This window comes from Salmo salar, chromosome 01 (genome assembly GCF_965601325.2).
Source record: "Salmo salar chromosome 01, fSalSal1, whole genome shotgun sequence".
Classification (NCBI taxonomy): Eukaryota; Metazoa; Chordata; class Actinopteri; order Salmoniformes; family Salmonidae; genus Salmo; species Salmo salar.
The window spans coordinates 100,573,520-100,599,782 of record NC_138291.1 but is presented as its reverse complement, the minus strand read 5'-3'; the positions used below and the strand labels follow the sequence as shown (position 1 = coordinate 100,599,782).

At 43.2% G+C, this 26,263-nt stretch overlaps 1 protein-coding gene across 6 annotated transcripts in view; it reads left to right on the top strand.

The window, feature by feature from the left end:
* Positions 1 to 567: 567 nt before the first annotated feature.
* Positions 568 to 26,263, top strand: part of LOC106590975 (F-box only protein 11) — a 46,759-nt gene continuing 21,063 nt past the window's right edge. For 2 of the 6 annotated variants that reach the window (XR_006771243.2, XM_045724836.2), the window contains exons 1-8: positions 568 to 880; positions 18,252 to 18,382; positions 19,121 to 19,202; positions 19,496 to 19,640; positions 22,625 to 22,754; positions 23,134 to 23,217; positions 23,844 to 23,976; positions 25,505 to 25,611. Coding sequence is in view for 5 of the 6 variants with exons in the window: in XM_045724836.2 (XP_045580792.1) it covers positions 793 to 880; positions 18,252 to 18,382; positions 19,121 to 19,202; positions 19,496 to 19,640; positions 22,625 to 22,754; positions 23,134 to 23,217; positions 23,844 to 23,976; positions 25,505 to 25,611 (900 nt within the window). In the remaining variant the exon portion in view is untranslated. Of the gene's footprint in view, positions 881 to 1,920; positions 2,051 to 16,877; positions 16,990 to 18,251; positions 18,383 to 19,120; positions 19,203 to 19,495; positions 19,641 to 22,624; positions 22,755 to 23,133; positions 23,218 to 23,843; positions 23,977 to 25,504; positions 25,612 to 26,263 lie in introns of those variants that run through there. The other 4 variants (XM_045724859.2, XM_045724848.2, XM_045724842.2 and 1 more) reach the window with 4 other exon arrangements.

Here is a 26,263-nt window from a genome sequence, read left to right as displayed (position 1 = left end):
TGTTTTTTGTCGCAATGCTTTGCTTTATCTTGGCTAGGTCGGAGTTGTAAATGAGAACTTGTTCTCAACTGGCCTACCTGGTTAAATAAAGGTGGGGGGAAAAAAAAAAATATATAGGCCTATAGCCCATGACTTGGGCTTCATTAACCAAATATAGGCCTATTGACCATGGCTTGGGATTCATTAATCATATATAATCCTATAGACCATGGCTTGGGCTTCATTAACCATATAGGCCTTTGTTCTTCAGTCCTATTGTGGGCTACTAGCCCCCCACACAGGACACAGGCTTTTATGTTTCAATTGACTGTTCTGCACAGGACACCCACGGGGTGTGCAGGGTTTGGTTCCAGACCAGTACTAACACACAGGTAATCGTGATGATTATGCTACAGTAGGCTAATAATAGCAATAGTTCAGAAGGTAAAGTGAGTCCATAATAGCCTTTCTTGTTTCATTCTCAGTCAGTCAATTTCAGACATTACAGACACACATTCCCATTTGCAGTGGCAGGAAAAAACGGCCTACTTCGATGTGCTATTGGTGGATAGTCTTCCCATGTGATGTTCTTGTTGTCGGACGGTCGCTGTGTGCTAATGGCTCCTCCTGCAACAGTGATACGGAGCTGAGCAAGGGTTGCAGGGGCAACGCAAAAATATATATTTTTCTCGAGCCGCAGGAAAGGGGTGACTTATTGCGCAATGTTGAAGAAAAAAACATTTTAGATTGCGTGCTTAGACGTCGTTCCAACGATAGAGAAGGGTTTGATTTATTTTATTCTAAACACCGCAAATGAACTCCGTCAGAGCAACCAGCAGAAGACCCAGGCGAGTGTCGAGGCCGCGCCCGGTACAGCCGGAAAGGAACAACCAGGAAAGAGGTAATGCATGTAACGTCACCGCGAAGCTAACTGGGCGCATTTTAAACCTTTTCAGAAATACGTTGGTTCGGTTACTTGTTGACATAGGTATGTTGCTTTTAAAGAATTAGGGTTGAAAACGTCTTTCCCTTTTGGTGAAGACGGTAGGAAACGCCGAGGCTTCTTGTTCTGTCGACAATCTCTTAGGCCGCGCTTTGTTTGGCTTGGTTTGTTCCTAGACCTAAACGAATCCTTGGATGTTGACTAGACTACAGGTCGTAGACGAATGCCAGCTAACTAGCTAGATTGTTCAAACGCACCAACGACTATAGTAATACACGTCTAATAATGGTTAGCCCACGAGTTTGTCATGCGGTTGTTTTTTCTATTTCTTGGTAGTCTCGCTAGTGTTTACTGGAATGTAAAGTTAGCCAGCTGGCTAGTACGCTAACGTAAGAAGCAAATTGGCAACCCATGATGACGTTATCAGTAGACAACTAGCCAGGAACTACGCCTTTGTTTGAATAGCTCTTAGGAAATTATCAAAGTGCATATTTACTTACAATTGTTAAATTAGCACATTGGCGGCACATTTTAGTTTATTTTAATTACGCCTTCCCCTATTATTAACTTAACCAAAGTTGCGTTTGTCTGGAGACGAGTTGTGGTTTTGTGTTGGCTAGCTAATATTAACGTTAGCCACCTAGCTAAATCAGTTGTCATTAGGTAGTTGCCTATCTAGTCACATCAACAGTTGTAGAGAATAATATTGGTTATTATATTCAGCATGGATAGTTCAATTAACTACATAGTAGCTGAATAAATGACGTTTTAGCTGTGGTTAACGTTACTCTCGCATAAGCTAAATTAGCTTGACGCATCTAAATTTGCTAGCTAGCCTTTCCATTTTGTCTATGTGCGGCGTTTCACCACCATCAAGGTCTGGCTGTGTTGGGATTGACATCTGACGGTCGGACACCCACCGGAAGCGCACAGTGTGTTAGCAATGTGGTAACCAGGCAATCTTTCGAAAGATAACATTTCAAAGGTAAACGTTCTATGTGCGACAAGCTCCAAAAATAGGCTCACTACCGGTACTTTGCCAGCTGATGTTTAGACAAAGATGACTAATTTCTAAATGCAGGGGAATTTCACCTGAAGGGACCGAACGTCACGTCAGCAGAGCTTTTTGTGAGTGCTAACGTTAGGTGATTTTCAGTTGGCTTGATAAAACTAGGTTTACTACAGTCAATTTGCCAGCTACGTTATTGTAATGACTATAAATTAACGTGACTAGCTAACTTTTTGGATAAGTGACAAATAGCCAGGACTAGTAGTACAGGATAGACCAAGCCATACAAATAACGTTAGCTGAGGCAGCTTCAACATGGGGGGGGGGGGGGGGGGCTGTTGGCATCCTACGTTGATGCATTACCGCCACTTATTGTGCTGGAGTGTGGAGCAGAGACAGCGCTAGTAGCTTCAATAGCAGTGGCCACAGCATGTAGTAACCAGTCTACAGATATGTTATTGCAATTATTAGCTGCTCGAATTGGTCAAAATATACCTCCAATTGTAAGAAAATATTTTCTCCTAATTAGTTATGCTGCGTTTAAACATGCAGACAATTCTTATATTTTTCCCACTAATTGGTCTCTGTCACATCAGAGATCCGTTCAACAAGGGAAATAATTAGTGAACTTTGCCTAACATTAGCGAACATTTTCCATTTGTTTTGTGTTAGCCGCGACAGTTTGAAAACGTTTGCGAACAGTCTGAGGAGGTAGTATGTCGCGAATGGAAGTGTCTGCTTTGGGTCTTTCAACTGTATTTAGTAGGAATTGCTAAGTCATTTTCAGTTAGAATATTGTCGCTAAAAAGTCAGTAATCCTTACAAAAAGTAGTTTGATGTTTCACTAACATTTTGGAATGTGTATTCAAATCGTTCAACTGAAATTGTTACTCTGGCAAAATGTTCACCGCAAACAGAAGCCTTGTTAAACTCGCCTCAGATCTCTTCACATCAGATCTTTTTCCAAACTGATCTGATGGGTCAAAAAAACAATTTGTGAAATAAAGATCAGAATTTGACTGCTGTCTAAATGCAGTCTTAGGGAAACATATGAAGTTGAAAAAGAATGTTTGCGACTGGCATTTGTGACCTGGGCTCGGTCTACTTCAGATGTGGAAGGGCATACACTAGAATAGAGATTAGCCCTAGGCTACATTTACAGATTACAGGCCTACATATAGACATTTGCATTCTTCATCGGCCTGAAACACTGTTTTGTTTTTGTTACTACCACCTCTTAAACTGTTTCCAATCCATGTATCTGGTATTCTATTATATTAGGTCTTCCTTTAATTTTGTACCCTAAAAACCTGAAATGTCATTTAGCTGATGTTGGCAAAATCTTAAATGCGCCTCTGTTGCCAATTTCCATTGATCTGTTGGATGATTAACTAGTGGGGCACAGGAACCATGACAGGAACAATGCAGCTTGACCCTGGCTGTCTTTAGTAAGTGAACCCAGCTTCTTCCTATCGAGGTCTTTATTCTGTCTACTCCCCACCACCCCCAGGATCCCATTTTTGGTCTTGGTTTGTTCCCCAGTAATGATACATTGTTGATGCTAAAACAAAGGTGGAGCACAACCCGACACACTACGTGTCCTTTGTAGGGCTGACCCCATTTAGTCGACTAATCGGTTGTTTGGTCGATAGGCTGTTAGTCGACCGAGATTTCTTTAGTTGAGCAGTCGCAATTTTTTCATGGTGCATAAAACACCCATCTGATTCGCCCCTTACTCAGTGGACTAATCCATTGCGGAGGCCACAGGGATGGCACAGTCCATCACTCTAAGACATGTGATACTGACATTTTATATGGTTATATTATATAATAATGATGGTGCAACACTAATAAATATAATATAATTTTATAACATGCGCTTTCTCCCGCGTTCGATATGGTCGCTGTCCACGGTTCTGAAACGTAATCTTCAGTGCGGCGTAGAATTGGCACCTTTTCCAATCTTGCTATGTGCATAATTGCAAAATTAGCCAGCGTATTGGGATTGAGAACATTGCGGCGGAGGCAGCAGAGACGAGACGAGGAAAAAGTCCTTGCCTTAAGCCCTATTCTGACGGGATTTCTTTTACTGGCACAAGACATCACAACTGTAATTTTTGTCCCGTCCGAATCTGCCATGTCAATCATATGTACTTTGCAGAAGAGTTACAAATCCAGGCAGAATAACCAACTGTTTTTTGGCAAACTCCAAGGTCCTCTGATAATACTAGTCCCATGCGAATCAACATCCCTGTATTTTGAGATAAATGTCTGAGTTTGACAGGTGTTGCTCGTGGTTTGAGTAAGAAAACTAACTGATTGGATACATTGAACGAAGTGCTGCACATTTTGTTCATATGTTTTGTGTGTATTAATTGAATATTGGCAAATGCATCAGTAAAAAATATTGCGCATATTTAATGTAACCCTTGCTGTAAATGTATCACAAAGCAGCATACAACTGCCTAAACATTTGGAAATGGAAAGTTTGCTTTCGCATCCACAGACTTAAAACAAATGTTAAGTGCAAGTGCACTGTTTAGCTCACATCTGAAGGCTGGGGGGCATTTAGGACGTCTAATCCGGATGGCTAAAATATCCTTATGATTATACTTTCTCAATTCAAATATTATGGTGACACTATACCAAAGATGGTTTGGTATGGTTTAGAAACTTGGGAACCAAGCTCTAATTATCAATGTAGCCCAGTTATCGCCTGGGCTCAATTTATATTTAAAAAAAAAAAGGAATTACAGGGGGCAGTTTGAAAAAAAAAAAAAATACGAATCACGTCCTAGTCATCATCTGGAATAACGGACATTATGCGGTAATAATTCCATAACCAACATTCTCTAGTATTACTAGTCCTGTGCGACTAGGGCTTAGCCTAGTCGTATAAGAAAATTGAGGATCGAGCAAACCCCAACTCGATTAGATCTATAAAGCAATAGCCTAACTGTTAAATGTGCTTGGCTTTATGCCATCCATATGCAGTGCATTTTCATACGTTTTCAGACCCTTTACTCAGTACTTTGTTGAAGCACCTTTGGCAGCGATTACAGCCTTGAGTCTTTGTGGGTATGACGCCACAAGCTTGGAACACCTGTATTTGGGGAGTTTCTCCCGTTCTTTGCTGCAGATCCTCTCAAGCTCTGTCAGGTTGGATGGGGAGCGTCGCTGCACAGCTATTGTCAGGTCTCTCCAGAGATGATCGATGGGGTTCAAGTTTAGGGTCTGGCTTGGCCACTCAAGGACATTCAGAGACTTGTCCCCAAGCCACTCCTGCGTTGTCTTGCCTGTGTGCTTAGGGTCGTTGTCCTGTTGGAAGGTGAACCTTTGTCCCAGTAGGAGGTCCTGAGCGCTCTGGAGCAGGTTTTGATCAAGGATCTCTCTACTTTGCTCTGTTCATCTTTCCCTTGATCTTGACTAGTCTCCCAGCATGATGCTGCCACCATCATGCTTCACTGTAGGGATAGGTTACCATGGTAATGTGACTCAAGTCATGTGCCTGTGAGATTGAGCCAAATAGCTGCGTTGTCTTCTCTTTCCTAGCAGTTGAAACTCAAACGTTAAACAACCTAGCTCGTGAACAAAACTATGTAAATAGTCTCACTTTAGTTTGAAGTAAATTAGACCAACTTTTATGCCTGTGCAGAGCGCTTCTAAAAACAAATCTTTAGCCTCTCTGGGCTAGGCGGGATGAATTCGTCCCACCTACGCAACAGCCAGTCTAATCCAGTGGCGCGATTTTCAAATACCTTAAACATCCGATTACTTCAATTTCTCAAACATATGACTATTTTACAGCTATTTAAAGACAAGACTCTCGTTAATCTGACCACACTGTCCGGTTTCAAAAAGGCTTTACAACGAAAGCAAAACATTAGATTATGTCAGCAGAGTACCAAGCCAGAAATAATCAGACACCCATTTTTCAAGCTAGCATATAATGTCACAAAAACCCAGAAGACAGCTAAATGCAGCACTAACCTTTGATGATCTTCATCAGATGACAACCCTAGGACATTATGTTATACAATACATGCATGTTTTGTTCAATCAAGTTCATATTTATATCAAAAACCAGCTTTTTACATTAGCATGTGACGTTCAGAACTAGCATACCCCCCGCAAACTTCCGGCGAATTCGCTAACAATTTACTAAATTACTCACGATAAACGTTCACAAAAAGCATAACAATTATTTTAAGAATTATAGATACAGAACTCCTCTATGCACTCGATATGTCCAATTTTAAAATAGCTTTTTGGTGAAAGCACATTTTGCAATATTCTAAGTACATAGCCCAGCCATCACGGGTTAGCTATTTAGACACCTGGCAAGTTTAGCACTCACCAATATCAGATTTACTATTATAAAATTTTGATTACCTTTTGTTGTCTTCGTCAGAATGCACTCCCAGGACTTCTACTTCAATAACAAATGTTGGTTTGGTCCAAAATAATCCATCGTTATATCTGAATAGCGGCGTTTTGTTCGTGCGTTCAAGACACTATCGGAAAGGGTAAATAAGGGTCGCGCGCATGGCGCAATTCGTGACAAAAAAATTCTAAATATTCCATTACCGTACTTCGAAGCATGTCAACCGCTGTTTAAAATCAATTTTTATGCAATTTTTCTCGTAAAAAAGCGATAATATTCCGACCGGGAATGTCCATTTAGCTAAACAGAGCAAAGAAAACAAAGCTTTCGGTCGACGCGGGCACGAACCTGAGTCTCACAGTACTGTAACCAGCCACTACCCAAACGCGCTACTTTGTTTCAGCCAGAGCCTGCAAAGCCACGATTCAGCTTTTTGCCGCCTTCTGAGACCCTATGGCAGCCGTAGGAAGTGTCACGGGACAGCTAAGATCCTCACTCTTCAATAAACAGAGACACGAAGAACGACACCTTGTCAGACAGGCCACTTCCTGCATGAAATCTTCTCAGGTTTTTGCCTGCCATATGAGTTCTGTTATACTCACAGACACCATTCAAACAGTTTTAGAAACTTTAGGGTGTTTTCTATCCAAAGCCAATAATTATATGCATATTCTAGTTACTGGGCAGGAGTAGTAACCAGATTAAATCGGGTACGTTTTTTTATCCAGCCGTGTCAATACTGCCCCCTAGCCCTAACAGGTTAACTCTGCTCTTCACTTGTGGACAGTCCCGAACCTGGCAGTGTTGCAGCTCGACGTGGGATAGGCTGTATAGGATTCATAGTTCTTTGACTTTGCGCGATGCATTTACCAGCTATGAAACAAAATGACAGAAACGTTCACAAACGTTCACAAAAAACACAACAATTATTTTAAGAATTATAGATACAGAACTCCTTTATGGACTCGCTATGTCCGATTTTAAAATAGCTTTTCGGTGAAAGCACATTTTGCAATATTCTAAGTAGATAGCCAGGCATCACAGGGCTAGCTATTTAGACACCCACCAAGTTTAGCCCTCACCAAAGTCAGATTTACTATAAGAAAAATGTTATTACCTTTGCTGTTCTTCGTCAGAATGCACTCCCAGGACTTCTACTTCAATAACAAATGTTGGTTTGGTTCAAAATAATCCATAGTTATGTTCAAATATCCTCTGTTTTGTTCGTGCGTTCAAGACACTATCCGAAGGGTAAATAAGGGTGACGCGCCCGATGCGTTTCGTGACAAAAAAAAATCTAAATATTCCATTACCGTACTTCGAAGCATGTCAACCGCTGTTTAAAATCAATTTTTATGCCATTTTTCTCATAAAAAAGCGATAATATTCCGACCGGGAAACTGTGTTTTAGTTCAAAGACAGAGAAAATAAAAACATGGGGTCGCCTCGTGCACGCACCTCAGTCTCATTGTCCTCTGATAGACCACTTACCAAAGGCGCTAATGTTTTTCAGCCAGGGGCTGCAAAGACATCATTCAGCTTTTTCCCGGGTTCTGAGAGCCTATGGGAACCGTAGGAAGTGTCACGTTACAGCAAAGATCCTAAGTTTTCAATAAAGAGAGTCAAGAAGCCCAAGGAATGGTCAGAGGGGGCACTTCCTGTACAGAATCTTCTCAGGTTTTTGCCTGCCATATGAGTTCTGTTATACTCACAAACACCATTCAAACAGTTTTAGAAACTTTAGGGTGTTTTCTATCCAAAGCCAATAATTATATGCATATTCTAGTTTCTGGGCAGTAGTAATAACCAGATTAAATCGGGTATGTTTTTTATCCGGACGTGTAAATACTGCCCACTAGCCCTAACAGGTTAAAGTCGCTTAGGTCACTCGTTTTGGCCATTCTTACGTTCAATCGAACAGTGACTGAATGCCTGTCTGCTTGCTTTATGTTGCAAACCACGGCCACGTGACTGTCTGTAGGAGCAAACCATTTCCTTGAATGGATGTACCTAATAAACTGGCCACAGTGCATATTTGCCCAGAGCCACAGATATATCTATCTATATGCCTCTTGATAGGCCTATCATGTGGTGTAGCCTATGTGTGTCTATGGTTAGGCTTGATACAAACCGACAGGGAAAGTTTCACAGGGTCTGTCTGTGTGACCCAATTACACAATGTACATTTACATTACATTTTAGTCATTTAGCAGACGCTCTTATCCAGAGCGACTTACAGTAGTGAATGCATACATGTCATTAATTTTTTTCTCCGTACTGGTCCCCCGTGGGAATCGAACCCACAACCCTGGCGTTGCAAACACCATGCTCTACCAACTGAGCTACACGGGACATACATAGACATTCTGACCCTGAGGGGTAGCCTAGTTCACTAAGCCAGCTGATTTGCCATATCTTGTTTGTACAACTGACCGTTCAGGCTTCGATCATTGTCATGTTGTGAATCGTTTGTACCATGTCTTCCAGGCATAGGACGTGGCTTTTTCCGGTGAAATTTTCTGACCTGCTGCCTCTGAAACTACGATGTGGTTTTGATGATGTAATGGTCTTTGGACCTAGTGAAGGTCACGGATTAGAAGTTTAGTAGTGGGAAGGACTAGGCTGGAATCATTGCTGTTCTTGATTTTTTTGTTGTTGTTGCCATTAGCCTACGCCCCCAAACAACTCTATATTGCTGCTCAGCCTGCTCCTGTTCGTCAGGCCTGGAATCTGATCTCGTCTCAGAGTTCAATAGTCATGAACAGGGCCTAAATTAACTTTTTGTTATATTCAACCACGGTGGCAGGTAGATTAAAAAAATCTATCAGCCACTCAGATTGTTTACCAGCCAAAATAATTTCCCCCCCATAATTACATAAACTGATGACCATGCTTTGTATTGTTTCCAGAACAAGAAATGTATAAGTAAGAAGTAATGTGGCATATTGCTCCATTTCATTTGTTATTTTAACCAAAATACCAGATGAGAAAAAATGTTCAGCTGCTCCTTTAAGGGCGGGAGGTTACCGTGGTAATGTGGCCACGAGGTGTGTGTGAGAGAAAATGTGACTAGTAGTAGACAGCTTCTCTTCGCCATCAGTGGAAGCAGCACATTCAAACTAACATTAAACAAAACAATGTAAATAGCCAAGAAACATGCACAAAAAACAGCCATAACAATGACACTTTGCTGACTTAAGTAAATTAGACCAACGTTTATGCCTGTGCCAGCGCCTCCAAAAATGAATCTATCAGCGCTTCACTCGGTACGCAAAGCTGTTGGTACGCAAAGCTGTTGCTGCGCAAGGTGGAATGTAGGATATGTATTTATTTGTGCTATAAGCAGCTATGAAACAAAACAGCAGAAATACTTTGAAAACAGCTACTTAAGCATTTTTCTGCTAGAAATCGCAACTCGTACATATGCCCATACTTGACTTTTCACAAATGCGAATGTTATGCTTGCACTGTAGAGCCCTGCAAATTGACCACCTGCCAACGTGGCTGGTGAAGTAGACTTTCTTACCCGCCAATACCTAAAACCTACCCGCATTTGTCGGGTGTTTAATTTTATGCCCTGGTCATGAAGCTGCTGCTTGCAAAGACATGATAGGATAGAGGCTGGTTTTGTTGTTGCTACCTTCAAGGGAGCTCTTTGTAACTCATCTAATTATAATATTCTGAAAGGCCTCTCAGCCATGTGTAATTTGTGTAGTTTGCTTCCCAGACACACCAAGCCCCGCCCCCTGTCACTCGAACAGTGGTTCTTCCTCACTGTTATATTCACGAGAAGTTTCCATGCTGTTCCGTTAGGTCAAAACAGATTGTTCCAATCAAGAACAATGCTTCTTTCCACTTACTATAAATCGTTTTATTTCCATGATTCCAACAGTTCACCCCAGTGTTTTGATCTATTTTGCAATTCAAATCACAATTGCAATATTTGGTTAAACATATAATAATGCTATTGGATTTTTTTGGCCCATATCGTGCTGAAGAAAGAGATTGAAGACCACAGTGGTAAAGTTAGTGGGAAATGACTACAGTTAAAGGGGAGGATAGCCAATGCTATCACATGTTAAAGGGGAGATTAGACTGGAGAATTAGAATTACTGAGAAGGCTTTTTTCCCCCTTCTAGTAATTCTATGATCAGCACACACCACCATCCATGTGTCTCTGGTCATGCTCTGCTGGTCCCCTGGGTTCGATCACCTGCTCTGTTCAACGCAACTGTTGATACTCAATAGACTGGGTCACGTTCAGTTGGCATGACATGTCCTATGAGAACTCGAAGGGGGGTGGGAGGGGGTCATGGTAGTCAACGGTTTCACCCAGACAGATTCATGAAAGTCACCATCTCAAGTAATAAACCATGCAAGTGATATTTTCTATTGGTTACTTTTGTTAGGTAGCCTAAGTAGGTAGGCTGCTAAGCATTGTGATCACTGGTCTGTGTGAATGAAGCCAGATGGTAAAACGTCAGTTTCTTGCAGATATTTGCACATGCATATTTTGTATTTTTGTATGTACACTACCTTTTAAAAAGTTTCGGGTCACTTAGAAATGTCCTTGTTTTTGAAAGAAAATAACTTTTTTTTTCTTAATTTAAAATAACATTGATCAGGAATACAGTGTAGACGTTGTAAATGACTATTGTAGCTGGAAATTGCTTTTTTTTAATGGAATATCTACATAGGCGTACAGAGGCCCATTATCAACAACCATCACTCCTGTGTTCCAATTGCACGTTGTGATAGCTAATCCACATTTATCATTTTAAAAGGCTAATTGATCATTAGAAAGGCCTTTCGCAAGTATGTTAGCACAGCTGAAAACTGTTGTGCTCATTAAAGCAGCAATAAAACTGGCCTTCTTTAGACTAGTTGAGTATCTGACGCATCAGCATTTTTGGGTTCTGTTACAGGCTCAAAATGGCCAGAAACAAAGACCTTTCTTCTGAAACTCGTCAGTCTATTCTTGTCCTGAGAATTGAAGGCTATTCCATGCGAGAAATTGCCAAGAAACTGAAGATCTCGTACAACGCTGTGTACTACTCCCTTCACAGAACAGCGCAAACTGGCTCTAACCACAAGTCCTCAACTGGCAGTTTCATTAAATAGTACCCGCAAAACACCAGTCCCAATGTCAACAGTGAAGAGGCGACTCTGGGATGCTGGCCTTCTAGGCATAGTTGCAAAGAAAAAGCCATATCTCAGACTGGCCAATGAAAAGAAAAGATTAAGATGGGCAAAAGAACACACTGGACAGAGGAACTCTGCCTAGAAGGCCAGCATCCCAGTGTCGCCTCTTCACTGTTGACGTTGAGACTGGTGTTTTGCGGGTACTATTTAATGAAGCTGTGAATGGGAACTCGAGTGCCATCAGGCACAGGGAAGTCAAATTACTCGGTGCTTCATGTATGGATCCACAGCAGGGACTCCTAGCTTGACTGCAGAGGAATGGAATGTGGCCAAATACTCTGCTGTCAGTCATAGAGATCTGAGAAGCAGGCCGGCTTATAGAACTCCTCTCTGTTAAAGATCTTTGAGCTGTGGAAAGGAAATGTGGCTCGCTGCATTGCAGCCGTAGTCTGGCATTTCTACTAGTCATAGCCTATGCAGAGTTCTTAGGACTAGCCTCCATTTTATTCTAGCCTTGTCCTCTTATTTACCTGTTCTCTTTTATAAACAAGGCTACTTAACACATTGTCAGAGGAAACATTTTGTTGTATTGAATTGACTGTGAATGGTTTACTATCATCATGTCATTGTTATGGCTGTTTTTTTGTGTGTGTGGCAGTCAGTGGCGTTTTTAAGATGAGGGACGATGATAAAAATGCTTCATGAGGATGGCCTTATTTCTGTCACAGCATATTGGTTGACTGTCATTCATATTCCCTTCACCCAGCTCAATAAAACTTCGCTAGGTTTAGGCCTACGACTTGATACACACATTTTCCCTGTACCCATCTTTAGGTTGCTACAATCTAGCCTATGAATGACAGTTTACAAGGTGCCAAGGTCGAGAAATGTTAGTAATCAAGTTGACAGTGATACATTCAATACCGCTTTGCACAATCTTGCTTGCATCTAGCTGATCTAGGGTGTAATTGTTAGTCCAACAGTTTATATTGGACAAATTCAGGTATGTTTATCCCCATTCTGTTTGCTTCCGTTTAAGATTTTTTTTTCAACAGAATCGGCGGAATGAATACATCCCTGAGCACGCAAAGTTCACTTTCATATCAGCCACATAAAAACAGCACAAATCACTTTGCTCGTTTTGTGTGTATATAATTCCTTCTCGCATCTACCTACGTGCTCTCCTCACCTTTTCCCTTCGCTTGTGGGCCTCAGTGCACAACACATCAGTTGTCTGTGACGAGGCGAAAAAACCTTTCCAAGCCAAACCTTCATATTGTATCATGACCGTTAACCGCTACACACAGCCTACATTGTCACGTCAGTCAACTAGAACTACTAGAACTAACGCGTTAGTAAACCTGCTACAATCATGCAGTACAGTGTTACACCGGCTGGCCCCGGTGGCAATAAATGAATAATACCAACTGACTTGGAAGAGGTCCAGTGTTGGATAGTCAACTAGCTAACATAGCATCCCACTCTGTTTGAGCCGGGTGTTTTAGTAGGCTAAAGTAGGTAGCTGCATTTGCTAGCAAAGTGAAAGTAAAAAAAATATTATAATAATACAACCAAATATAGCTCTCTCCCTTAATTTTGGAAGAAATGAATTTGTTCAGAACTGTTCAACTATTGTCTTTCTCTCTTGAGTCAACTACTCACCACATGTTATACACTGCAGTGCTAGCTGTAGCTTATGCTTTATTTTCTAGATTCATTCTCTGTTCCTTTGATAAGGTGGACAATGTCAGTTCGTGCTGCAAGAGCTCTGATAGGTTGGAAGACGTCCTCTGGAAGTTGTCATAATTACTGTGTATGTCTACGGAAGGGGGTGAGAACCATGAGCCTCCTAGGTTTTATATTGAAGTCAATGTACCCAGAGGAGGAGAGAAGGTAGCTGTCCTCCAGCTACACCATGATGCTACCCTACAGAGTGCTGCTGAGATTACTATAGACCTTCATTGCAAAACAGTGTGTCTTTTAATAAATTATTTGATATGTGACATGTCTTTAGTATAGTTTATCTAATAAGGATAACTTTAAAACAAATGTTTAAGTATTTTGTTTTTATGTAATTCACTGAGGAGGATGGTCCACCCCTTCCTCCTCTGAGGAGCCTCCTGGTGTGTAGTTAATCTTTAATTGAGGTGGCGCCTGACTGTTGTTTGGCTAGCTGTGTTTCTGTAGCCATGGGTGGTGTGAATTTCATGTTTGTGGAAGCTAATTTTCACCATAAAAATGTACTTTTTATGATAAAGCATTCCATGCATCATTGCATTTGCGGACTTATGTAAGATGGCCTACTATTCCAGATCTTCATAATTTAGACTAATAATATAACTCAATCACTGTTCGCAAAAAAAGACTGCATGGCTGAGTGCATAGTGGCGTAGCGTAGGGCTAGGCTATAGGCCTGGGATGGGCAACTCCAGTCCTCGGTGGCCTGATTGGTGTCACACTTTTGCTCCAGCTAACACACCTGACTCCAATGACCAACTAATAGTGGTCTTCAGTTTAGAATGCAATTAGTTTAGTCAGCTGTGTTTGCTAGGGATGGGGGGGGAAAGTGACACCACTCCGGCCCACGAAGACTGGAGTTGCACATTCCTCCTATAGGCTCTATCAGATACGCTTCTTGGCCTTTTTTAAAAATGTAATATTGTCATTCTAAGATTTATAGATGAATATCTCTTGAAAGCACCTGTCATACCAGATTTAAAAATAACTTTACTGGGTAATCACACTTAGCGATAAAAGGGGATGCGATACTCAGAAAATGAGCTAGTAAATACAGCTCGGCGCCATCTTGGAACAATCGCATATCACATCTAATGTTGTATAATATTGTCAATAATCCCTTACCTTTAGTTGTCTTCATCAGAAAGCACTTCCAGGAATCCCAGGTCCACAACAGATGTATTTTCGGTCGAAAAAGTCCATCCTTTATGTTCCATTAGCTTGCTGTTGTTAGCGCGTCCGAAGGGTGTATCCAACTACTCTGCCGAGCGCGCCACAGCAGTTTCGAAATAAAACTTTTTTTTCCCATTTAGGTTCGTTCACACATGTCAAACGTTGTATAACATAAATCTTCAGGGCCTGTTTCAACAAGAGAGCCAATAAGATTCGAGGGGGATGATTTCATTGTGTTTCAAAACGTTTCCAAAGGTGGGGGTAGACAGGGCCGCCGGCGTCATAATGGTGATGGCCCTCCCCCTGTGACCAATTTCCAACGCGTCTCATTCACTGAGTTTCGACAGTAGAAGGCTCAAAACACTTTAAAGACTGGCGACATCTTGTGGAAGCAATAGGAAGTGCTCAATGAACGATATCTCACGGTGTGAATAATAGGCAACGGCGTGAAGTTGAGTCCACAATTCAGAATTCCACTTCCTGGTTCAATCGGTCTCGGGGTTTTGACTGCCATATGAGTTCTGTTATACTCACAGACACCATTCAAACAGTTTTAGAAACTTTAGGGTGTTTTCTATCCACAGGTATTAATTATATGCATATCCTAGCTTCTGAGTCTGATTAGTAGGCCGTTGAAAATGGGCACGAATTTTTTTCAAAATGCGCTGTGGCGCCCCCTATCGTAGGGTAACGTCAAGAGGATAAACACATTTCATGCAATTCTATTACTTTATTTTACTGGAGACAAGGTTGACCGATTATGATTTTTCAACACCGATACCGATTATTGGAGGATTTAAAAATAAGCCGACGCCGATTTAATCGGCCGTTTTTTTGTAATAATGACAATTACAACAATACTGAATGAACACTTATTTTAACTTAATATAATGCATCAATAAAATCAATTTAGCCTCAAATAAATAATGAAACATGTTCAATTTGGTTTAAATAATGCAAAACAAAGTGTTGGAGAAGAAAGTAAAAGTGCAATATGTGCCATGTAAGAAAGCTAATGTTTAAGTGCCTTGCTCAGAACATGGGAACATATGAAAGCTGGTGGTTCCTTTTAACATGAGTCTTCAATATTCCCAGGTAAGAAGTTTTAGGTTGTAGTTATTCTAGGACTATTTCTCTCTATACGATTTGTAAAAGTATAGCTTCCGTCCCTCTTCTCGCTCCTACCTGGGCTCGAACCAGGAACACATCGACAACAGCCACCCTCGAAGCAGCGTTACCCATGCAGAGCAAGGGGAACAACTACTCCAAGTCTCAGAGCGAGTGACGTTTGAAACGCTATTAGCGCGCACCCCGCTAACTACCTAGCCATTTCACATCGGTTACACAGCCTAATCTTGGGAGTTGATAGGCTTGAAGTCATAAACGGCGCAATGCTTGAAGCACAGCGAAGAGCTGCTGGCAAAACGCACAAAGTGCTGTTTGAATGAATGCGTACGAGCCTGCTGCTGCCTACCACCGCTCAGTCAGACTGCTCTATCAAATCATAGACTTAATATAATAAACACACAGAAATACAAGTCATTAATATAGTCGAATCCGGAAACTATCATCTCGAAAACAAAACGTTTTTCCTTTCGGTGAAATACGGAACCGTTCCGCATTTATCTAACGGGTGGCATCCCTAAGTCTAAATATTCCTGTTACATTGCACAACCTTCAATGTTATATCATAATTACGTAAAATTCGGGCAAATTAGTTCGCAACGAGCCAGGCGGCCCAAACTGTTGCATATACCCAGACTCAGTGTGCAATGAACGCAAAATGACACAATTTCACCTGGTTAATATTGCCTGCTAACCTGGATTTCTTTTAGCTAAATATGCAGGTTTAAAAATATATATTTCTGTGTATTGATTTTAAGAAAGGCATTGATGTTTATGGTTAGGTACACGTTGGCGCAACGACAGGCCTTTTTCGCGAATGTGCACCGCATCGATTATATGCAACGCAGGACAGGCTAGATAAACGAGTAATATCATCAACCATGTGTAGTTAACCAGTGATTTTGATTGTTTTTTATAAGATAAGTTTAATGCTAGCTAGCAACTTACCTTGGCTTCTTACTGTATTCGCGTAACAGGCAGGCTCCTCGTGGAGTGCAATGTAAAGCAGGTGGTTAGAGCGTTGGACTAGTTAACCGTAAGGTTGCAAGATTGAATCCCCAAGCTGACAAGGTAAAATTCTGTCGTTCTGCCCCTGAACAAGGCAGTTAACCCACCGTTCCTAGGCCGTCATTGAAAATAAGAATGTGTTCTTAACTGACTTGCCAAGTTATTTTTAAAAAAAAATAAATAAATAAAAATCGGCAAATCGGTGGCCAAAAATACCGATTACCGATTGTTACGAAAACTTGAAATCGGCCCTAATTAATCTGCCATTCCGATTAATCGGTCGATCTCTACTGGAGACAGTAGCAGGGTCTTTTTACAGGGTAGACTACTCTACTGACAAACAGATCAATAAAAATGTTGTCTGATCAATATAATAGGTCTACAAGAAGGTGAGCCACAAATTGCCTACAATCTGACATCCATCTAACCTGGAGGAGGAAATGATTGTCCAAAAGCGAACTTTCAAGTGCAACTGACCCAACAATGATGGTGAATATGCGCACTCACCGGGGATATGGCCAATGCCCTCAGCTGGAGCCAATAAGATGGGCTATATCATGGGTACTCAACTCTTACACTATGAGGTCCGGGGCCTGCTGGTTTTCTTTTCTACCTGAAAATGATTTGCACACACCTGGTTTTCCAGGTTTTAAATTGGTGCCTGATTGGAGGGAAGCAATTAAAAAAATGCAATGGAACTGGCTTCGAGGTCTAGAGTTGAGTTAGCGGGGGCTTATGCTGTTCAATTAAGTTGAGAATTTTGCTAACTATAAAATACAGATTAGTCTTTTCATTGTCTTCTCTTTACAGTAATAGCCATTTGCTTTCCAAACTATGTCATATTGCAAAATGCTTGGCTGGGTCTCTACTTTTCGTTGACGGTCGCAACTCAACAATCATCTTTGGTATTTGCCATGCGTGCTACCCAAATTGTGTGCCATTCCGACTGCATGCTATGTGATGAAATAAATCTCACATTTACAGCTTTTTCTTTTAAAATAAGCTAATGCTCATCTGTGGCCAAAGCATGCTTTCTGGTGTCGTAGCCTATTTTGAATGATTTTATTTACTTCTGTATAGATAGGAGTAGGCAAATACGGCTATACAATTTAGGTGATTGTTATACAATTTACCACCTATGTCTGTATCGCACTTATGGAGTTTTCAAAACAAATGGCCACTGGATTGATACAAATAATCCTGATTCTGCCAGGTAGGCAGAGGCTACTTTGTAGTTAACTTTAATTGCATTACCATCTACCCGAAGACACGAGGCTGGCATTAGCATCGCTAACGGCTACACAGTGGTAGACATATAGGCCCTACACGCACCCCACACACGGGCATTCCCCTGCCTTTTGTATTTTTAAAAATGTGTGTTGCACTGCCAAGTCAAACGGTTGCAAAAGCTATGTTTTGTTCACAGTATCGAAACCTGAGATATGGTTGTTTTGACTGTCCTCTCTTCCTGTCCAGATGAAGACGTCCCTGCAGAAAATGGTTGTTTTGACTGTCCTCTCTTCCTGTCCAGATGAAGACGTCCCTGCAGAAAATGGTTGTTTTGACTGTCCTCTCTTCCTGTCCAGATGAAGACGTCCCTGCAGAAAATGGTTGTTTTGACTGTCCTCTCTTCCTGTCCAGATGAAGACGTCCCTGCAGAAAATGGTTGTTTTGACTGTCCTCTCTTCCTGTCCAGATGAAGACGTCCCTGCAGAAAATGGTTGTTTTGACTGTCCTCTCTTCCTCTCCAGATGAGGACGTTCCTGCAGATATGGTTGCAGAAGAATCCGGTCCAGGAGCTCAGAATAGTCCGTACCAACTTCGAAGAAAGTCTCTACTACCCAAGAGAACAGCAGCGTGTCCAGCAAAGACTAACATGGAGGTGAGTCATAAGCATGGGATGTGTTCCAAATGGCTCCCTATATAGTGAAGAACTTTTGACCAGTAGTGCACTATACAGTATAGGGTGCCGTTTTGGACAGACCCTATGTGTGATGTATGTGGAAAGACTTTACATAATATTTAAGTGGCTACATGCCTGAGTCACCGAGAGGTGGTGGGTCATTCTGTGTCCTCGGTAGGGTCCTGGGTAAAAGGTGTATGATGGGCTTCTGCTGCACCTTCAACTAGACACAGCATTGTGGAATGTTCAGATAGAAATCTGTTATGTAGAATAAACATGATGCATCTCTGACATAAAATAATGTATCATGTCAGCTCTACTCATTACATATCTATCCGTTTGCCTGCTGAAAATGGATCTGCCATAATGAATCAGCTCACCTAACTTGGACTGAGTGCTGCTGGTTATAAATAAATATTGCAAAAAGCTGTACTCTGACCTAGACTAGTGAGCAATATCAGCATTCCACCCACAATGGTGTCTTCTTAAGCATGAGGCTCCCTTTTACCCATGGGCTGAATTTGATAATTCATCTTTCCTCTTTGCATAATTGATAAGTATTTCGCTAGCGGTGGTGATTAATTGAAGAACTTGATTTATTAAAAACAATGCTGAAATATTAATACGGTTGTTTTTAAGCAGATGACCATGGTCTGTTCCATCAAAACGTGTGAGCTGTCAAGGCTTATAACAATCTATTTTTCTTTCTATACGCAGGGTGCTTCCACTTCAGCCACAGAAGACTTTGGCCATCGGGCAAAGCGTGCCAGAGTGTCAGGAAAGTCTCAAGATTTAACAGGTAAGATATAACTTTCTAACAGTCTGTTGTTATTTAATTTGTATTTATTAGAATCTCTTTTAGCCCATCCCAGGATAATCGTCCAAAAGTCTTTAAAAGACAACAATGACGTACACAGTATAGTAAAACCAAGGACAAATGTTTTGGTGATTAACATGTTATGAGAATTGGAGGTTGTAAATACCCCTACTCTCTGTATTGGACCTTGTTTCTGTCCATCTCCTGTTATTATTTTGGATGTGTGAATACCTCCTCCATTAATAAAGTGTCCCTTTGGTTGTGTTCATCACTAGCAGCTCCCGCAGAGCACTACCTCCAGGAGAAGCTGCCAGACGAGGTGGTTCTGAAGATCTTCTCCTACCTGCTGGAGCAGGACCTGTGTCGCGCAGCATGTGTCTGCAAACGCTTCAGCGAACTGGCCAATGACCCCATCCTCTGGTGAGTGGCTGGTTGGTTGGCTGTCTGTCTGGTTGCTTGGTTGGTTGGCTGGCTGGCTGGCTGGCTGCTTGACTGGGTTGGCTGGCTGGCTGCTTGACTGGGTTGGCTGGCTGGCTGCTTGACTGGGTTGGCTGGCTGGCTGCTTGACTGGGTTGGCTGGCTCTCTGGTTGGTTGGTTGGTTGGTTGACTGGGTTGGCTTGCTCTCTGGTTGGTTGGTTGTCTGGCTGGCTGGCTCTCTGGTTGGTTGCTTGGCTGGCTGTCTGGTTGGTTGGTTGGTTGCTTGACTGGCTGTCTGGTTGGTTGCTTGTCTGGCCGGCTGGTTGGCTGGCTCTCTGCTTGGTTGGCTGGCTCTCTGCTTGGTTGGCTGGCTCTCTGCTTGGTTGGCTGGCTGTCTGCTTGGTTGGCTGGCTGTCTGCTTGGTTGTCTGCTTGGCCAGTTGGTTTGTTGGTTGGTTGCTTGTCTGGCCGGCTGGTTGGTTGCTTGTCTGGCCGGCTGGCTGTCTGCTTGGTTGGCTGGCTGTCTGCTTGGTTGGCTGGCTGTCTGCTTGGTTGTCTGCTTGGCCAGTTGGTTTGTTGGTTGGTTGCTTGGCTGGCTTTCTGCTGGGTTGGTTGCTTGGCTGGCTGTCTCTGTCTGGTTGGTTGCTTGGCTGGCTGGCTGTCTGTCTGTCTGGTTGGTTGCTTGGCTGGCTGGCTGTCTAGTTGGTTGGTTGCTTGTCTGGCTGGCTGGCCGGCTGGTTGGCTGGCTGGCTTGTTAGTTGGCTGACCTGCTTGCTGGGCGCTTGGCTGTATGGCTGCTTGGCTGGCTGGCCTTTTGCTTGGCTGGCTGGCCTTTTGCTTGGCTGGCTGGCTGGCCTTTTGCTTGGCTAGCTGGCTGGCCTTTTGCTTGGCTGGCCTTTTGCTTGGCTGGCTGGCTGGTTGGCCGGCCTTTTGGTTGGCCCTTTGCTTTGCTGGCTGGCTGGCTGCTTGGCTGGCTGGCTGGCCTTTTGCTTTGCTGGCTGGCTGGCTGCTTGGCTGGCTGGCTGGCCTTTTGCTTGGCTGGCTGGCTGGCCTTTTGCTTGGCTGGCTGGCTGGTTGGCCGGCCTTTTGGTTGGCCCTTTGCTTTGCTGGCTGGCTGGCTGCTTGGCTGGCTGGCTGGCCATTTGGTTGTTTGGCTGGCTGGCTTTTTGGTTGGTTGGTTATTTTGCTGGCTGGCTGGCCTTTTGGCTGGCTGTCTGCTTGGCTGGTTGGCTGTCTGCTTGGCTGGCTGCTTGACTAGTTGGCTGGCTGCTTGGCTAGTTGGTTGGCTAGTTAGTTAGTTGGCTGGCTGGCTTTTTGGTTGGCTGGCTGGCTTTTTGGTTGGCTGGCAGGCTAGTTAGCTTCCTGGCTGGCTAGTTAGTTGGCTGGCTGGTGTTTTGCTTGGCTGGCTGCTTGGTTGGTTAGCTAGCCTTTTGGCTGGCTGGCCTTTTGGTTGGCTGCCTGGCTGGCTGGCCTTTTGGTTGGCTGGCCTTTTGGTTGGTTGGTTGGCTGGCTGGCTAGTTGGCTGGCTCGCTGGGCGGCTGCTTGGCTGGCTGTCCTTTTGCTTGGCTGGCTGGCTGTCCTTTTGCTTGGCTGGCTGGCTGCTTGCTAGGCTGGCTGGCTGGCTGGCAGGCTGCTTGGCTGGCCTTTTGGCTGGCTGGCTGGCCTTTTGGCTGGCTCGCTGGGTGCTTGGTTGTATGGCTGCTTGGATGGCTGTCGGTTTGCTTGGCTGGCTGGTTGCTTGGCTGGCTGGCTGCTTACTTGGCTGGCCTTTTGCTAGTCTGGCTGACTGCTTGGCTGGCTGGCCATTTGGTGGGTTGGCTGCTTGGTTGGCTGGCTGGCCATTTGGTGGGTTGGCTGCTCATTTGGCTGGCTGGCCTTTTGGTTGTCTGCTTGGCTGGCTGTTTGGCTAGTTGGCTGGCTGCTTGGCTAGTTGATTGGCTGGCTGGCTAGTTGGCAGGCAAGTTAGCTTCCTGGCTGGCTAGTTAGTTGGCTGGCTGGCCTTTTGGTTGGCTGGCTGGCTGGCTAGTTGCCTGGTTAGTTGGCTGGCTCGCTGGGAGCTTGGCTGTATGGTTGCTTGCTAGGCTGGCTGGCCTTTTGGTTGGCTGGCCTTTTGGTTGGCTGGCCTTTTGGTTGGCTGGCCGGCCTTTTGCTATGCTGGCTGGCTGGCCTTTTGGTTGTCCTTTTGCTATGCTGGCTGGCTGGCCTTTTGGTTGGCCTTTTGCTATGCTGGCTGGCCGGCCTTTTGGTTGGCCTTTTGCTATGCTGGCTGGCTGCTTGGCTGGCTGGCCATTTGGTTGGTTGGCTGGCTGCTTGGCTGGCTGGCCATTTGGTTGGCTTGCTTCTTGGCTGGCTGGCCATTTGGTTGGTTGGCTGCTTGGTTGGCTGGCTGGCCGGCCTTTTGGTTGGTTGGCTGGCTGGCTGGCCGGCCTTTTGGTTGGTTGGCTGGCTGGCTGGCCGGCCGGCCTTTTGGTTGGCTGGCAGTCTGGTTGGCTGCTTGGCTGGCTGCTTGCTAGTTGGCTGGCTAGTTGCTTGTCTGGCTGGCTGCTTGGCTGGCTGGTGAGACACTGTCTCATTCTGTCTGTCATTCTGTCTGTCTGGATGGTGAGACCATATAAATCTAATCTATTGATTGGACTTCACCTTTTAAGTCGATGGCATAATAGGTGGACTGTTAGCTATTCCGAGTGTACCCATAGGTGCAAAGTTAGGTTGAAGATAAAAGGTTAAGACGAGGTTTCTAATGTCCCGTAATGCTTTACATAAATTAGGATGGGACCAGCAATGCTAGTTAGCACTGAACCCACGACTCTGTTTATTTTCAAAAGCTTCTGCATGGAATTGTTAGGTTGTCCTAATTTGGGTATCTTCAACCAAATGTAATGGATCCAATCTGGAACACACACTGTCTTTCCCCTCCTGCGCCCCACAGTGTGTTATCGCTTGAAGTTACCCTGTCTTATGGTGTCCTGTCTGGCTGTGCTTCACAGGAAGAGGCTGTACATGGAGGTGTTTGAGTACACGCGTCCCATGATGCATCCTGAGGCGGGGAAGTTCTTTCAGATTAACCCAGAAGAGTACGAGCAGCCCAACCCGTGGAAGGAGAGCTTTCAGCAGCTGGTAGGACTATGACCCCATGACCTCTTTTCCCACACTGTCCTTACTGTTACTCACTGACCTCTGACCTATGGAAACCCTCACTGTCCTAACAGTTACTGTTACTCAACCATACAGATACTACTACTGCTGCTAAAACAGTCAACAGCTTGTACAGACACATGAATGCAAGATCACTGTGGAGTCCCAGTAATTCTATTTGTTTATTTATTTATTTTATTATTTAACCTTTATTTAACTTGGCAAGTGAAGTTCCAGTGGAGTGACATAACTTGATTGCTGTGATTCTAGAAGCAATCCCACCATTAGTTTTACATTTACGTCATTTAGCATTACTGTGCTATAATAATGGCCAGATTCATTGATGTGTTTTTGTTTACAGTATAAAGGAGCACACGTGAAGCCAGGCTTCGCAGAACACTTCTACAGTAATCCTGCCAGATACAAAGGAAGAGAGAACATGCTTGTAAGTGTGTTTGTTTGAGAGAGTTTAAGGGCCAGTTTCCTTGACACCGATTTAAGCCTAGTCCTGTACTAAAATGTACACTGAATGAAGAATCTCCATTGCCTAAGCTTTAGAGTAATGGAAGTGGTTGTAGAGAGGACGATTGGCTACTATTCTGAACTTATTATGGTGAGCTTTCTGGCACCCAGCGCTGCTGAGGTGTCACCCAAGTGGGTGCTTCACAGAGTGGAAGAGAAAGTCCAGTGGCTGTAAGTCAGGCTGGTTACCAGACTTGCCCTCAACAAGATCATCAGCAGACTCCATCGCTATCCTCTGACCAGCTTTCTCCACTCAAGACATTAACTGACCCTCTCCATCTTCAGAAGATGCAGCTTTCAAAGACCTGGCCTCTATTGGTTGACCTGGCCTCTACTGGTTGACCTGTCATAATATATTGATTGTTTGTTTTTTGCTCTTGAAACACTTCCATATTCTATGAAAAGCGCTATAGAAATGTAATTTATTTGTATTGATATAGGCATAACGTTTTAGTTCAGGACTAGGCTTTTTAATCTGTGGGTTGTTATTGAGTGATTGGTCATCATGAGTTCACTGTAACACACTTCTCTATGCTGCCTCTTCCTCAGTACTATGACACCATCGAGGATGCCCTGGGAGGTGTTCAGGAGGCCCACTTTGACGGCCTCATATTCGTACACTCTGGGGTCTACACTGATGAGTGGATTTACATCGAATCGCCCATCACAATGATCGGAGCTGGTACGTATTAATTCTGTTCATTGTTTTCTGTACTGTACACTGTCTGTTCCCCGTCTATCTACTAGAAGTCGACCGACTATGATTTTTCGATAGGGTGGCTCTTGTCGATGTGTTCCTGGTTTGAGCCCAGGTAGGAGCGAGGAGAGGGACGGAACCTATACTCTTACACTGGCAATACTAAAGTGCCTATAAGAACATCCAATAGTCAAAGGTATATGAAATACAAATCGTATAGAGAGAAATAGTCCTATAATTCCTATAATAACTACAACCTAAAACTTCTTACCTGGGAATATTGAAGACTCATGTTAAAAGGAACCACCAGCTTTCATATGTTCCCATGTTCTGAGCAAGGCACTTAAACATTAGCTTTCTTACATGGCACATATTGCACTTTTACTTTCTTCTCCAACACTTTGTTTTGCATTATTTAAACCAAATTGAACATGTTTCATTATTTATTTGAGGCTAAATTGATTTTATTGATGTATTATATTAAGTTAAAATAAGTGTTCATTCAGTTCATCCACAAAAAAAAAGGAAAAAATAATCGGCCGATTAATCGGTATTTTTTTTTTTTTTTGTCCTCCAATAATCGGTAGCGGCGTTGAAAAATCATTATCGGTCGACCTCTACTTCACACAGTTCGCAACGAGCCAGGCGGCCCAAACTGCTGCATATACCTTGACTGCTTGCACGGAACGCAAGAGAAGTGACACAATTTCCCTAGTTAAAAGAAATTCATGTTAGCAGGCAATATTAACTAAATATGCAGGTTTAAAAATATATACTTGTGTATTGATTTTAAAGAAAGGCATTGATGTTTATATTTAGGTACACATTGGTGCAACGACAGTGCTTTTTTTGCGAATGCGCTTGTTAAATCATCACCCGTTTGGCGAAGTAGACTGTTATTCGATGAGAATTTAACAGGCACCGCATCGATTATATGCAACGCAGGACACGCTAGATAAACTAGTAATATCATCAACCATGTGTAGTTAACTAGTGATTATGTTAAGAATGATTGTTTTTTATAAGATAAGTTTAATGCTAGCTAGCAACTTACCTTGGCTTCTTGCTGCACTCGCGTAGTCAGCCTGCCACGCAGGCTCCTCGTGGAGTGTGATGTAAGGCAGGTGGTTAGAGCGTTGGACTAATAATCGGAAGGTTGCAAGATCGAATCCCCGAGCAGACAAGGTAAAAATCTGTCGTTCTGCCCCTGAACAAGACAGTTAACCCACCGTTCCTAGACCGTCATTGAAAATAAGAATGTGTTCTTAACCGACTTGCCTTGTTAAATAAAGGTGTATAAAAAAAATTGGCCACAATCGGTGACCAAAAATGCCGATTACCGATTGAAATCAGCCCTAATTAATTGGCCATTCCGATTAATCGGTCGACCTCTACTATCTACCCCACTTGACCTTGCAGCATGGTTCATTGACTATCTTTGCTGGACACTTTTAGCCCAGTGTTGTCTTTTGCCCTGCCCTTTTAACCCCCAATGCTGTATTTTTTTCAACAGCATCTGGTAAAGTAGCAGACAAAGTGATCATTGAGAACACCAGAGACTCAACGTTTGTCTTTATGGAGGGCTCAGAGGATGCATACGTTGGCTACATGACCATCAAGGTGAGGTCTTATCCACGACTTACATAATATGGGCCTAGCTGACTGTTGGTGTATGCCTGGACTCAACAGTGGTCCAAATCATATTGACTCTACAGTGGTCCTCATCATGTTGTCATATTCACTCTGTACAGTGGTCCTCATCATATTGTCTTATTGGCTCTGTACTGTGGTCCTCATATTGTCATATTGACTCTGTACTGTGGTCCTCATATTGTCATATTGACTCTTTACTGTGGTCCTCATCTTATTGACTCTGTACTGTGGTCCTCATATTGTCATATTGACTCTGTACAGTGGTCCTCATAATGTTGTCATATTGACTCTTTACTGTGGTCCTCATCTTATTGACTCTGTACAGTGGTCCTCATCATATTGTCATATTCACTCTGTATAGTGGTCCTCATCATATTGTCACATTGACTCTGTACCATGGTCCTCATCACATTGACTCTGTACCGTGGTCCTCATCACATTGACTCTACAGTGGTCCTCATCATGTTGTCATATTGGCTCTGTACAGTGGACCTCGTCATATTCACTCTGTACAGTGGACCTCGTCATATTGTCTTATTGGCTCTGTACTGTGGTCCTCATATTGTCATATTGACTCTGTACTGTGGTCCTCATATTGTCATATTGACTCTGTACTGTG